The 13,880-nt window shown below is 46.0% G+C and overlaps 1 protein-coding gene across 15 annotated transcripts in view; it reads right to left on the bottom strand.

Moving 5' to 3' along the window:
• MAK (male germ cell associated kinase) overlaps nucleotides 1–13,880 on the bottom strand; it is a 52,296-nt gene that overhangs the window by 16,670 nt on the left and 21,746 nt on the right. For all 15 annotated transcript variants that reach the window (XR_011388805.1, XR_011388806.1, XM_070074423.1 and 12 more), the window contains 4 exons: nucleotides 9,091–9,262; nucleotides 7,013–7,180; nucleotides 2,819–3,130; nucleotides 811–983 (listed from right to left, as the gene is read on the bottom strand). Coding sequence is in view for 13 of the 15 variants with exons in the window: in XM_070074423.1 (XP_069930524.1) it covers nucleotides 811–983; nucleotides 2,819–3,130; nucleotides 7,013–7,180; nucleotides 9,091–9,262 (825 nt within the window). In the remaining 2 variants the exon portion in view is untranslated. The remainder of the gene's footprint in view (nucleotides 1–810; nucleotides 984–2,818; nucleotides 3,131–7,012; nucleotides 7,181–9,090; nucleotides 9,263–13,880) is intronic.

Genomic DNA, 13,880 nt, shown 5'->3' with positions numbered 1-13,880 from the left:
TCGATGGCTTAACCTGTTGGGCCGCAACTCCTGCCCCAGTTAAGTGGACTCTTGCTTTCATGTACTGTAGGAAGAGTATGTGTGGCCTGTGCGAGGTTCTGGAAACCGACGAAGTTTCTCCAAGCGTATGTATACCTTAGAGACTCTTCAGGTCTTCAGGACCACGCGTAGCCCACAGTGGGGCCCTCTGCACTCTGCCACGCCACGCAGCTGGCAGACAGGCTTCCCTGTCACGACAGAACTGTCCTCCCTCCCCCTCTTCTGCTCCAGTAAGAGGGAAAACTGGAATACAAGTGCGCTCCCAAGGTGCTCAACATTTAACCAGTGCTAACTTTAAACTGGAATAATACACTGATGGTGACCCGATTTATAAAAAAGAAAGAGAACGTCCAGAAAGGTTCAGAAAACGCTCAAAGTATAGACCAGCAAGCGAGCTAATAATTAAATGCTAACACCAATCAGGGCAACCATTAACTTTGTACCCGCGGCTCTGCCTTCTACAAAGAGGCTTACGAATTTCAAACGGAAATGATGACGATCGTAATTCACAAAGGCGCCATCAAACTTGGATAAGAACCTTTCCCTACACACACACACACACACACACACACACCCCCACACCATTCATCCATTACTGGGAAAAGCGAGGGGTCTTACCTTTTCAGAGGTATGTATAAAGATTTGTGTTTTGTACAAGAAAACAATACTAAGCTACCTTTTTGTCTTTTGAGGTCTATATTCATTTAGATTTAATGAGTCAAAACAGAGTACAGTAAAAATATATTTTCCCAGAAGAGACTGAAATCTTACCGAAGTGGGGAATCTTTTTTCCTCTTCTCTTTGAAAACACCCATGCTTGGCTTCTTGGAATGGGAGGCTCCGAAGTCACAGTCCTCAGGCTCTTCCCAGCCATCTCCAGACTTGAAGACCGTCTGACCCCAACGCCTCCTGGCACTTTTAGGAGCCAGTGTGCCGTGTGGCTTCTGCAGGGGGAAACCAGCCGTCACAGCCTTTAATCACAAGCTGTTCTGTCAGCACGAAGAGTCCCCATTCTCCAGGTCTCTCCCATACTCGGGAGAGACAACACACGCACACTGACAAGCATTAACAACAGGCAGTACATGCCACCACTATGATAGGTGTGAACTGGGTTGGAGGATGACTGCAATGAACAGGATTTGAGTCAACCCTGCATTGATAGGAAGGACCTGGGAAACCAAGGTCTGGCTGAGTCTTTTGTGCAAGAGACTTCACTTCCCAAGGCATCCGTGTCTGTCTCCCTAAGTGCAGACGGCCTGAAGGAGGAGGACACTAAGGCTGGCAGATGCCACTGCCTTTTACTCCGCCCCCTCCTGGAATGCAGATGAAGGAGCAGTTGTGGCCACGAAAACCATCCTGCTAGGAGCTGGGGGTTGGGTTGTGGGTGGCCCAGGAAGACAGAACCAACCCAGCTCCTTGAGGAGTGAACCAGTGGATGGAAGACTCTCTGAACCAGGGGATGGAAGACTCTCTGTCTCTCTCTCTCTCTCTCTCGCTCTCTTTCTGTGTCTACCTCTCTCTGTAACTGTCTTTCAAATGAATAAAATGAAAAATCTTTAAAAAAAGAAATAGGGAAGAAACCTTGGCTTGGGACAATGAATTGGGTAATTATTTTTATTTTTTTAAAGATTTCATTTTATTTATTTGAAAGACAGAGTTACAGAGAGAGGTAGAAACACAGAGAGAGGTCTTCCATCTGCTGGTTCACTCCCAATTGGCCGCAACGAAGGGCTGCAGCTGTGCTGATCCGAAGCCAGGAGCCAGGAGCTTCCTCTGGGTCTCCCACGTGGGTGCAGGGGCCCAAGGACTTGGGCCATCTTCCACTGCTTTCCCAGGCCACAGCAGAGAGCTGGATTGGAAGAGGAGCAGCCAGGACTAGAACCGGCGCCCATATGGGATGCTGGCACTTCAGGCCAGGGCTTTAACCCACTGCACCACAGCGCTGGCCCCAACCTTATTTATTTTTTAAAATCTGCCTTTTTGGAAAAGAGATTAGCTTTTATTAAAAGCTATAAAAATCCATATTTTAGCTCAATAAAAGAAAAGAACTTTCTCATATTCAGGAAAGTCCTGAAGATAAGTGACCTCAGGATCCTGGAGGTGGTTTAAAAAATAATGTGGACAACCATTTATTCACTCAACAAATATTTCTTGGGAATCCACCATGTGGCAGGCAGCGTTCTGGGTTCTGGGTTCTGGGTCTCAATTGATAGACAAAACAGAGTCTGGCGACAGGGAGGGACCAGATAACAAACCATAAGCAGGAGCAGCCAGTCTTCTGCAGTGTGTGGGTTTGTTGTGCTCTGGGGGCGGGAGGTGGCTGGCGCTGGATAAGGACTTGGATGTGGTATACTTTAAAATCTCTTTCAGTCTCAATGTCAAGAAGCAAAAGTACCTTTGGGAGTGCAAACCTGAGAGAACAGCCAACGCAATACGCCTGGACCGGGACCCGAGAAGCGGGAGGAGGAGTTTTATAGTGCGCCTGTTCATGTTCACTGCCATGTAAAAACAGTGCAGCGTTACCGTGGAAATCCTCAAGAACCAGCATCTGGATTCCTGAGTACTTTTTTTTTAAAATTCTTTCACACTAGAGTAACTGTTAAAGGAAGTCTGTGTGCAGACGTTAGTCCTTTGATTCTGCAAGCTTTTCCTTTTACGCAAACCACAGCAGAATGGTGGCTCCTGCTCCTACCAGAGGACGCGCGGTGCGATTCCTCCCGGCGGAGCCCAGTTACACCTGCCAGGCTACTCCACGTCCAGTTCACACGGGGCTACTTACTGGGGGCGCGTTTTTGATGATACTTGGGAACAGGGCTGGCGGCGGCTTCTGCAGGACGGGTTGCTTTGGAGGTGGCTGGACACCCAGGTTCTGTGGCGGCTGAAGGCACTGCAGGGGTTGGTGGCTCTGTTTCAGCTGCGGCTGCCCGACAGCCTGATCAGTGATGTCTGGCAGAGGCGTGGGCTCGATTTCAGCCGCAGACGGCTTCGATGCCGACGGCTGCAGCTGCTTATTGAAGGGCTGTTTTGCTTCCAGGTGGTGTGCGGAAGGGCCTAGCACCTGACCAACTTGAAAATACGGGTGTTTCAATGCCTGCAAAAGCACAGAAATAATAAGTGGACAGCGGTGCCACCTACACGTACCGCACAGAAACTACCAGTGTCTGCTCTGGCCCAGGCGTGCATCATTACCCCGCGTAAGCCCTGAGTCAGAGAAAGCATGGCTTTCCCTCACGCGGTCCCTTATACAGTGACTGTAAAAAGATAACCAGAAAAAAAAAAAAAACGATTTGAGAAGGAAATTCCAGTTAAAAAACTTAAAAGTATAAGTAGGAAGAAAAAAACTCACTTGTTACTTTAACATCAAGGCAAAGCAACCATTCTATTTACTTAAAAATTCCATATAAAAACAAAATTTAGCTTACAAACATTAGCTAAATTTGATGTTATTGATCCAAATACAATACTAGATGTTGAGAATGGCTTCAAGTCCATTCAAAGGCATCAAGGAGTCAAGAAAATCTTCCACATACAGTTTTTTTTTAAATGATTAACTACAGCTGTATATGAAATTCAGTTACTCTCCACCCAAGTATAATAACATACTTACCAGCAATAAAAACAGTCTAAGAAAGGAGACTGCAAACACACTTGTGTCAAAGCTTATTATACCACACACCAGCAAAGATGAGACATTTATGGGAAGAAAATATAAACATTAATAAGGATGATCATTGTTGTAATCAGGATCAGTCATCCAATTGCATTGCATGTGTCCGGGGAGGGGTGTCCCTAATGTTTGGGTGGCACAGTCTAGAGCAGGGTTCTCAACTGGGGCTGAGACAGCTCCTTGGGAGACACTGTAACGTCAGGGGGTGGGGACTGCTACTGGTGTCTGCTGGGTACAGGCCAGGAATGCGGCTGAATCCCCTATAATGCACAGGACAGCCCTGCACAACAAGGAGCTGTCTGCTCCCAGGTGTCGGTAGGGATGCAAGGGAGAGAGAACATTCTAGAAAATATCTGAAGCCTCTGGGCAGCTCAGCTGCAGAAAAATCCCCCTTCTCAGCCTCATGTCTCCGGGCAGACGAGGGGAGGCCTCGGCCCTGCCGCCTCTCGGCTGTCGGCTGTTTTTCAGGAAGAGGTGAGGCTGGGCTCCTAAGACAGGCGGCCCCTGTGAGAATTTAAGATGCTGCATATGCCAGGAAACCTTAAACAACAGTAAAAGTTACATTTTCCAGTCCATTGAGGGAATATAGGATCGTGATAGAGGGTTAGAAATTTATAGAAAGTTCTCAAGACGAAAATGAAGATCATCTATAAGCCACAGATAACCACTGCCAACATTTCTGATATTCTTCTTTTCAGTATTTTTATCATATAGCATGTTTATTTTTAAAAATTATGGTATATTTATAATAGCATTTGAATATAAGATTTTCCCAAATTGTTTTAAAAGTTTTTCATTTAAAAAGTATTGTTAATGATGGCAAGATATTACAAATTAATGATGCAATATTATAAATCTGAAAACATCTGGATGAACTTTTCAAGAGGTAGATTTTTTTTTTTTTTTTTTTGACAGAGTGGACAGTGAGAGAATCAGAGAGAAAGGTCTTCCTTTGCTGTTGGTTCACCCTCCAATGGCTGGCGCGCTGCGGCCGGCGCACCGCGCTGATCCAATGGCAGGAGCCAGGTGCTTCTCCTGGTCTCTCATGGGGTGCAGGGCCCAAGGACTTGGGCCATCCTCCACTGCACTCCCTGGCCACAGCAGAGAACTGGCCTGGAAGAGGGGCAACCGGGACAGAATCCGGTGTGCCGGTGCCGCAAGGCGGAGGATTAGCCTAGTGAGCCACGGCGCCGGCTCAATGGGTAGATTTTGATTGGGACTGATTATCTGAACATCTTTGAACATAAATCTTTATCCAACTTTCTGATTATTTTTAAGGTTATATATGTGTGTTATTATATATAAGATTATATATACACACATATAGTAAAATTGCTTTACTCAGAAAGATGAAAAAATTATCTCATTTTAATTTGCATTTTATGAGAGCAAACAAGTAATGAATGTTAAAAAGTATTTTTGGTAATTTCTAATTTTTTCTATGGTTTGTGTCTATGTTTCATGCCACTTTTAAAAAATACATTTCAAAGGCATATCTTTATTAGAAAAGTAATGCATGTTTAGAAAAAATAGAAAATGCAAATACACATTTCAGTATTTTAAATTTTTGTAGGAGGAGCCTTATATTAACACTGTCATATATGCTAGAAATAATTTTCACTGTCTTGTGTTTCAATTTTAAGAGTTTTAGATAAAAAAAAAAACTTAATTCTTAAGTGATCAAGTCTTCTGAGTTTCTCCTTTATGATTTCTTCTATTACTTTTATAATCATTTCCTGGGGATCAAACTTGTACCTATGCTTTTGTTTTTTAAACGGTTTAGTTTTTTGAGTACTTTATTTGATCCTTCTGTGACTTATTTGTAAAGTGTGGTGGATGGCAAGGACCTAGCTTCCTTCTTCCCTAAGCATTAGGACCCTGCCTAGCACTGTCCCCAAGCCCCACGTGTGCTGTGACGTTTATCTAGTGCCGAGGTCCACGTGCTGCGACACTGAGCTCTGTGTCAGCTCTTCTGTCCCTGCTGTCCCTGCTGTCCCTTTACACACTGCTGTCTGACAAGAACAGCCGTCTGCCTCCACCAGCGTTCTCCGGTTACTCTCTTGCTCAAACGTGTCTTGACTACTCTTTCCCATTTGTTCTTCTAGATTGCATTTAACATTTCCTCAAATTAAAGAAAACCAAAACAGCTCTCTGGTTATTGTCACACAGAATTTAATAGATTGTTATCACTTCTTTATTTAAAAATGTGGCATTTTACAGACCGTGAGACTTGCCGTCCATCTCTGTAGCTGTATCAGGCAGATGTGGTAGCCGCCACACCACTGTGGGTGCCACAATGCTGCCCCCTTGTGGGAGCCAGGGCTGAACCTGTGACTGCAGCCCCGTGGAGGGAGGACAGGGGAGAGTGTACCAGACGCCTATCCCCAGGCCACAGAAGAGCAGAGAAGCCTGCAGAATGGCTGAAGAGATGCCTTCTTGCTCTCTGTAAGTTTCTTCCCTTTTTTTTATTTTTTGACAGGCAGAGTGGACAGTGAGAGAGAGAGACAGAGAGAAAGGTCTTCCTTTGCCGTTGGTTCACCCTCCAATGGCCGCCATGGACAGCGCGCTGCAGCCGCCGCACCGCGCTGGTCCGATGGCAGGAGCCAGGTGCTTCTCCTGGTCTCCCATGGGGTGCAGGGCCCAAGTACTTGGGCCATCCTCCACTGCACTCTTTTTATTTTTTTGACAGGCAGAGTGGACAGTGAGAGAGAGACAGAGAGAAAGGTCTTCCTTTGCCGTTGGTTCACCCTCCAATGGCTGCCACGGCCGGTGCACCGTGCTGATCCGATGGCAGGAGCCAGGTGCTTCTCCTGGTCTCCCATGGGGTGCAGGGCCCAAGCACCTGGGCCATCCTCCACTGCACTCCTGGGCCACAGCAGAGAGCTGGCCTGGAAGAGGGGCAACCGGGACAGAATCCGGTGCCCCGACTGGGACTAGAACCCGGTGTGCCGGCGCCGCAAGGCGGAGGATTAGCCTAGTGAGCCCCGGTGCCTGCCTGTAAGTTTCTTCCTAACAAGTCTTTCTTATGCCATTTCTCAATCATTAGAGACTGATTCCTTTTTCAGCCTTAACTTCATAGGCTTCCTCAACAAAGCCCAGAAAATCAGTGCAGGGGCCATGTCTGCAATTCTCTCAAAGATATTGCATGCCTAGAAATTAATTTACCACATCCACATATGCCGGATGCCTTAGGGTTTGATTCTCTTGGTAAACCCATAGTTGAGAAGACATTGGCTTTTAAAAATAAGAACATTATTCATATTGTAAACTTCAAACTTAAAAAAGGTGTGATGGAATCTGTCTTACCTGGCCTGCTGTCGGTCGCTTCTTTGGATCCCAATTCAACATTTCGGTCATGAGCTGAATAGCTTCATTGCTGGCGTTGGGAATAAGTGTCTTCAAGTTTATAGGAACACACTGGGGGAAGCGGAAATTCATAGAGGACGCGAGCTGGTATCCTTCTGGCCAGTCACTCTTTAGGGAAACGCCAGCATGGGTAGGGAAGAATGAAAAGAAAACTGGTTTTAGTAATCCACTTTAATAAAATAAAAAATCTCTCCCGGGTGAGCATTGCAATGTGGATTCACATAAATAAATGTGAAAATAACAATATCGGGCCACATGTATGAGTCGGTGCTACAACAGTGAGAAGGAGCAGTGAACCACTCTGAGTTAGGAGGAAATGAGAAGGCACTTTCGTGAAGTTCAAAACATTCGATCTTCTCTGGATTTAAATCTCGGTGATGATGATGCGCCTGGCTGACTTCAAACAAACGAGAACCAGTGCTTTACAAAGAAGCTGACTACCACAAGACCCTTACTGAATGTTATCTGTGGCATCTAGTGTTACAAACTGCTCATAGCTGGGAGCTGACAATTATCAAGCTTCAGTATCTACATCTACTTGTCTAATGTCACTACAAGGCACATAAGGATTTAATCATGATGTAATTAAGACAGACTTACACATAATAAGTAAGTACGTCTCCGAAAATAAGGTCTACTTTCTCTGAAGGGAGGAAAGAACTTCCACTTTGACTATGACCTTGTCTAAATATGATTAGAGTCGGCGAATTCAAAAGGCTTCCACAGCCTTGGCAACTCATGACAAGAGCCTACGAAGATTACCGACGCCATAAACAAGAGCGTCAATTTGTTAAGTCAACAACAGGAGTCACTGTGCACTTACTCCTCATGTAGGATCTCTGTCCTTAATGTGCTGTACATTGTGATTTAATGCTATAACTAGTACTCAAACAGTATTTTTCACTTTGTGTTTCTGTGTGGGAGCAAACTGTTGAAATCTTTACTTAATGTATGCTAAACTGATCTTCTGTATATAAAGAGAATTGAAAATGAATCTTGATGTGAATGGAATGGGAGAGGGAGCGGGAGAGGGGAGGGTTGCGGGTGGGAGGGAAGTTATGGGAGGGGGGGAGCCATTGTAATCCATAAGCTGTACTTTGGAAATTTATATTCATTAAATAAAAGTTAAAAAAAAAAGAAAATAAGGTCTAACTGAAGTGTAATAGCTAATTAAAAAGCACTCAGTCCAAGGAATCAAATATTTGTGGGAGAATGTATAAAAGGAAACTAGCAATGGTTAAAAGAAAATAATGAAAATAATGTTCAGCAAACTAGAGGTTAACAAACTGATGCCAACAGCAGCAGACAGGAATGAGTAGGGTGAGGATGTCTACGTGGTTACTTAGTCATCAATCCAAAGTTACACTCTTAAGTAGATAAACATTTTCCCTAAGTTCTTAAAGAAAGGCAAGCACCATTTTCCTTCAGTGTGGTGGGATTCTGGCTTCTTGCCGTCCTTATCCCACCCTGACTTTTATTTTATTTATTTATTTATTTTTTTGACAGGCAGAGTGGACAGTGAGAGAGAGAGAGACAGAGAGAAAGGTCTTCCTTTTGCCATTGGTTCACCCTCCAATGGCCGCCGCGGCTGGCGCGCTGCGGCCGGCGCACCGCACTGATCCGATGGCGGGAGCCAGGAGCCAGGTGCTTTTCCTGGTCTCCCATGGGGTGCAGGGCCCAAGCACCTGGGCCATCCTCCACTGCACTCCCTGGCCACAGCAGAGGGCTGGCCTGGAAGAGGGGCAACCGGGACAGAATCCGGCGCCCCAACCGGGACTAGAACCCGGTGTGCCGGCGCCGCTAGGCGGAGGATTAGCCTAGTGAGCCGCGGCGCCGGCTCCACCCTGACTTTTAAAATATGAATTGTAAGAAAAACATTACAATGTAGCTTATTTAAAAATAAAAATATTATATACCCATGCAAAAGTTACAGATAATCAAAAGTTATAGAATTTAAAGCAAAGTGGCAAGTTAGAAATCATCAAAAGTTGTGACAACTTAAGTGCAAGACTACTTACTTTTTTGGGAGTCCCTAAAACTTGGCAAATTTTAAAGATTTCATCAACCTCGCTTGTCCCTGGGAAAAGTGGTCTCAATGTGTAGAGTTCAGCCATTATACTCCCAACAGCCCACACGTCAATGGGAGAGCTGTACACTGAAGACCTTAATAAAACTTCGGGAGCTCGGTACCTAACGGTAGGAAACAAAACAAAGAAGTCTCTTTTGACTGCAATTTCAAAGGTGGATGGGCAGCAGGACTCTCATTTTGGTTGTGCATTTTTTTTTAAAGATTTTACTTATTTTAATTGAGAGGTAGAGTTACAGACAGAGGGAGTCAGAAAGGTCTTCCATCTGCTGGTTCCCTCCCCAGATGTTCGCAACGGTTGGAGCTGCGCCAATCCGAAGCCAGGAGACAAGAGCCTGCTCCAGGTCTCCCCACACGGCTGCAGGGACCCAAGCCCTTGAGACGTCCTCTTCTGCTTTCCAAGGCCACCAGCAGAGAGCTGAATCGGAAGAGGAGCAGCTGGGACACAAACTGGCACCCACATGGGATGCCAGCGCCACAGGCGGAGACTTAACCTATGACACCGCAGTGCTGGCCCCGAGAACAATATTTTTGATTAGGAAAAATATCCTCTTCAGAGGGGCAAAGTTCCCTGGGAAAGCCAACAAATTTGGTTAAATTGAAGACACCTTGAATTCTTTTTTCATTTTGAAATACATCAATGTTTCAGTCCGAATGCTCTGTAACGCCTTTTCAGTTAAGGTTCTTCGACAAGTTTTTTTTTTTTTTTTTACTTAATATTTAGATATAATTCAATGATATACAATTCACCTATTTATTATTATTATTATTTTGAGAGGAAGAGACACGGGGAGTGAGAGAGAGAGAGAGAGCTCCTATCTACTGGTTCACTCCTCAAATGCCCAATTGCTGAGACTAAGCTGGGCTGAAGGCAGAAGCAGCCAGGAACTCAATCTAGATCTCCCACGTGGGTGGCAGGAACTCAATCTGAGCTGACGTGGCTGCCTCCCAGGGCCTTTATTAGCAAGGAAGCTGGAGCCAGAGGCAGGAGTAGAACCCAGGTGCTCTGACACGGGTCAGGGGGACCTACTCTGAGTCTTCAACATCAGCCTAAATGCCCACCCCCACAGTCAACGTCAGAGCATTTTCACAGCCCCCAAATTCTCTCCCACATCTCTTACCCATCTGTTCCCCTGGAATCTACTTTCTGTGTCAGAGGTCCGCCTATCGTGGACGTCTTATCCGTGGAGTCCACACCGTCCGGTCCTACGTGTCTATCTTTCACTGAGCACTGTTTTCAACGTTCGGCCCTGTGCAGCATGAGTTGGTACTTCAGCTTCTTGTGGCCAGCTAGCAGTCATTATATTGCTAGAGCACCCCTGTCCATGCAGCAGTTGACTGCGGCTACTCCTGGGAACGTTCTTGCAGAGCTTTGTGGAGCGCGCTTTCACGCCCTACGTGTGCAGCTGCTGGACCACAAGGGAGCCCCGTGCTGAGCCTGAGGAACGGCAGCCAAAGCGGCCGCCCCTTCGCCCCTTGGCAATCCCACCAGCACTGCCTTCGCGTTCTGAGGTCTCCACGTTCTCCTGGTCCTGTCTGGACAAATACTTTGAGGAAACAAGCCTTCTGGGAATGTTCTGTCAAACTTAGCCACTGAAATGCTGTCTCCATTTCATTTCATTATTTCTTGTCATGATGGGATCTAAATGTACTCAATTAGGGCCACTGGAGTGGCACAACAGGTTAAGACACAGCTTGCAACACTGGCACCAACATCAGCGCCACTTCACTTCCCAGCTGCTCTGCTTCTGATGCAGCTTCCTGCTAATGCGCCCGGGAAAGCAGCAAAAGATGGACCAAGTCCTTGGGTCCCTGCCACTCAATGTGAGAGACTGGGATGGAGTTCTGGGCTCCTGGCTGCAGCCCTACCCAGCCCCAGTCATTGTAGCCATTTGGGGAGTGAACCAGTAGATGGAAGATCTCCCTCTCTCTCCCTTTCACTCTGTAATTCTGCCTTTCAGATAAATAAATCTTTACCCAAATTAATCTACTCAATCAAAAAACAGGATCTTCTGTGACCGGTGGGCAGAGGGGACTACGATTGCAGGAGCGCGTTTCCCGGGTTCTTTTCCTCAGCTCAGTATGGAAAAAAAAAAAGCTGGGAAACAATTTAGAAAGAAGCAGACACTTTTATTTGATTGGCAAGTGATAGAAAGAGTGTCTGGTCTGAGAGAGCACCAGGTGTTGTACCCGAACAGGGCACTGCTTTCAAGAAGTGTCCAGGGATTTTAAGGCATTACTATCGTTCATTGGGTCATTTTGTTGGGGTGCCCATTGGATGGGGTTTCACTTACTGATGTTGATTGGCTTGGGGCTCCTGGAGATAGCGGGGGGGGGGGGCTTCTGGAGACAGCCCAACTCTCCCCAGGACTTAGCCCCTCCTCTGCAGCTCTGGGCAGAAGATTGCAACTAACTTGAAGGTGTGATTTGAACGGCAAGGTCACACATGCAGCACAAGTATTACCAGGGGAGATGCCGGTCGGTCTGGGACAAACTTTCCAGCCCCAGACGGCAGCCTATTTGTGAAGGACACTCTACCTATGTCTGAAGGGCCCACAGACCCCGCACCCAGCCCCACTGGAATGCCTCATTCTCCGAGAGGAGTAAGCATGCTGTTGGAGCACTTTCTTAATTTGTTCAATTCTTCCTTTACGTTTGTAGTGACAAGTTATCATTATCTTCCTGTTTTCAATAACTGCAATTTGCTCTAAGTTTCAAAGGCTTCATGTTTTTGGTACTCAGAATTTATCAAAAATTCTGACTGAAGATATCCATGTTATTTCTAACAAATTTGAAAAATTGTTTGCAAAGAAGTAGATGTGTTGGAAATCACTTAAGTGCCTTACAAAGTTGTTCTTTTTTTTTTTTTTTTTTTTTTTTTTTTTTTTTTTTTTTTTTTTTTTTTTTTTCCCACAAGGCAGAGTTAGACAGTGAGAGAGAGAGACAGAGAGAAAGGTCTTCCATCCATTGGTTCACTCCCCTAATGGCTGCTACAGCCGGTGCTAGGCCGATCTGAAGCCAGGAGCCAGGTACTTCCTCCTGGTCTCCCATGGGGTGCAGGGCCCAAGCACTTGGGCCATCCTCCACTGCTCTCCCGGGCCACAGCAGAGGGCTGGCCTGGAAGAGGGGCAACCGGGACAGAATCCGGCGCCCCAACTGGGACTAGAACCCGGGGTGCCGGTGCCGCAGGCAGAGGATTAGCCAAGTGAGCCGCGGCGCCGGCCACAGAGTTGTTCTTCAAAGGCAGTGGCTGACAGCAATGGTGGAAAGCACACGGTCCCTGCTGGCGCGTTTTGTAGTCACATCAGTGTTATAAAAATCCGTACTTCAGCTGCTGAGGCCTGACAGCCCCGATGTGTACTTGATTGGTAGAGCAGCTTGTGTGGGTGCTGTTGCAAAACAGACGTGCATCGCAGCCAATCCAAGTACATTTCTGCTCTCTTAGTTTCTTCCTAAGGAAGTATAAACCTTGTTTTCATAATGGTGTGCTCCCCTAACATCTGTGTCTGTATGACCACTACACAAACATGACTTTTATCCTCAACGTTATGCTTTTCAATGGAAATTATGATAGCATTCGCAGTAGTGTCAGATACTTCACCCTTCACACAAAAAGTCCAAAAGCTTTGATGCTGTGAATTGCAATGAAAACATTACACTGCGATGAGAAGTAAGGTAGCTGGCTTTTCCTTTTAAGTGTTTGAAGACACACATTTAAAACTGGCATCACTTATTGTGAAGTTCTAAAACCTCATTAAAACAGCCTATATATTCCCAGCCAGCCAATCACTTCACTTTGCCTACCTGCACAATTCTTTTAGAAAAGCCCTTTGATTGAAATGATAAGCAGTGCCTCCTAGAGTGGTGTGCACCTCATCTTCTTTATTTTAAAATTTTATTTATTGTTTAAAGATTTATTATTCTTTTTTGAAAGAGTTACAAAGAGAGCCTGAGAGAGAGAGAAAGACAAGAGATCCTCCATCCATTGGTTCACTCCCCAAATGGCCACAATGGCTGGGTGAAGTCAGGAGCCAGAAGCTTCATCTGGTCTCCCACGTGGTGGCAGGGTCCCAAGCACTTGGGTCATCTTCCACTGCTTTTCCCAGGCCATTAGCAGGGAGCTGGATTGGATGGGGAGCCACGAGGATACCAACTGGTGCCCATATGGGATGCCAGTGACACAGCACTGGCTTTACCTGCTATGCCACAACACCGGCCCCTGAGTTCACCTTCTGAGGGGCTGTCTTCCCACAGTCTTTAAAAAGGATTCTGACTTTGGAGACAGATGCTGCTGTCCGGGGAGATGTGTGCATTCTGGGTTTACCAGGTTCATAGCTGGTCCTTGTAGGGAATGTCAAATGCCAGTGAACATGTTGTGCAAGTTCATCAGCAGCTCCTCTCTAGATAAAGAAAAACACTTTTCTCTACTAAATATGTACACTATTTTGGTGGATATGTACTTTTTTTTGGAGGTCATTCATTGTCTACAAAGAGTTCGTTGGGTGTCATTTTTTAAGGATGCACTATTAAATTTATGTGTTTCCCACGGCTGCTGTAACAATTACCGCAACCAGGACAGTTAAAACCGGTTCCTGAGACTGGAAGTCTGAAACCAGGCTGTAGGCATGGCTATGATGTCTGAAGGTCTGGTGAGAATCAGCACCGGGCCTTTCTCTTAGCTTCCGGTGTTGGTGCAATCTTCAGTGTTCCTTGCCCTGTAGG

This window comes from Oryctolagus cuniculus, chromosome 5, assembly GCF_964237555.1.
Source record: "Oryctolagus cuniculus chromosome 5, mOryCun1.1, whole genome shotgun sequence".
NCBI classification, from domain to species: Eukaryota; Metazoa; Chordata; class Mammalia; order Lagomorpha; family Leporidae; genus Oryctolagus; species Oryctolagus cuniculus.
Note: the sequence above shows the minus strand (reverse complement) of the source record. Positions and strands in the feature narration are given on the sequence as shown.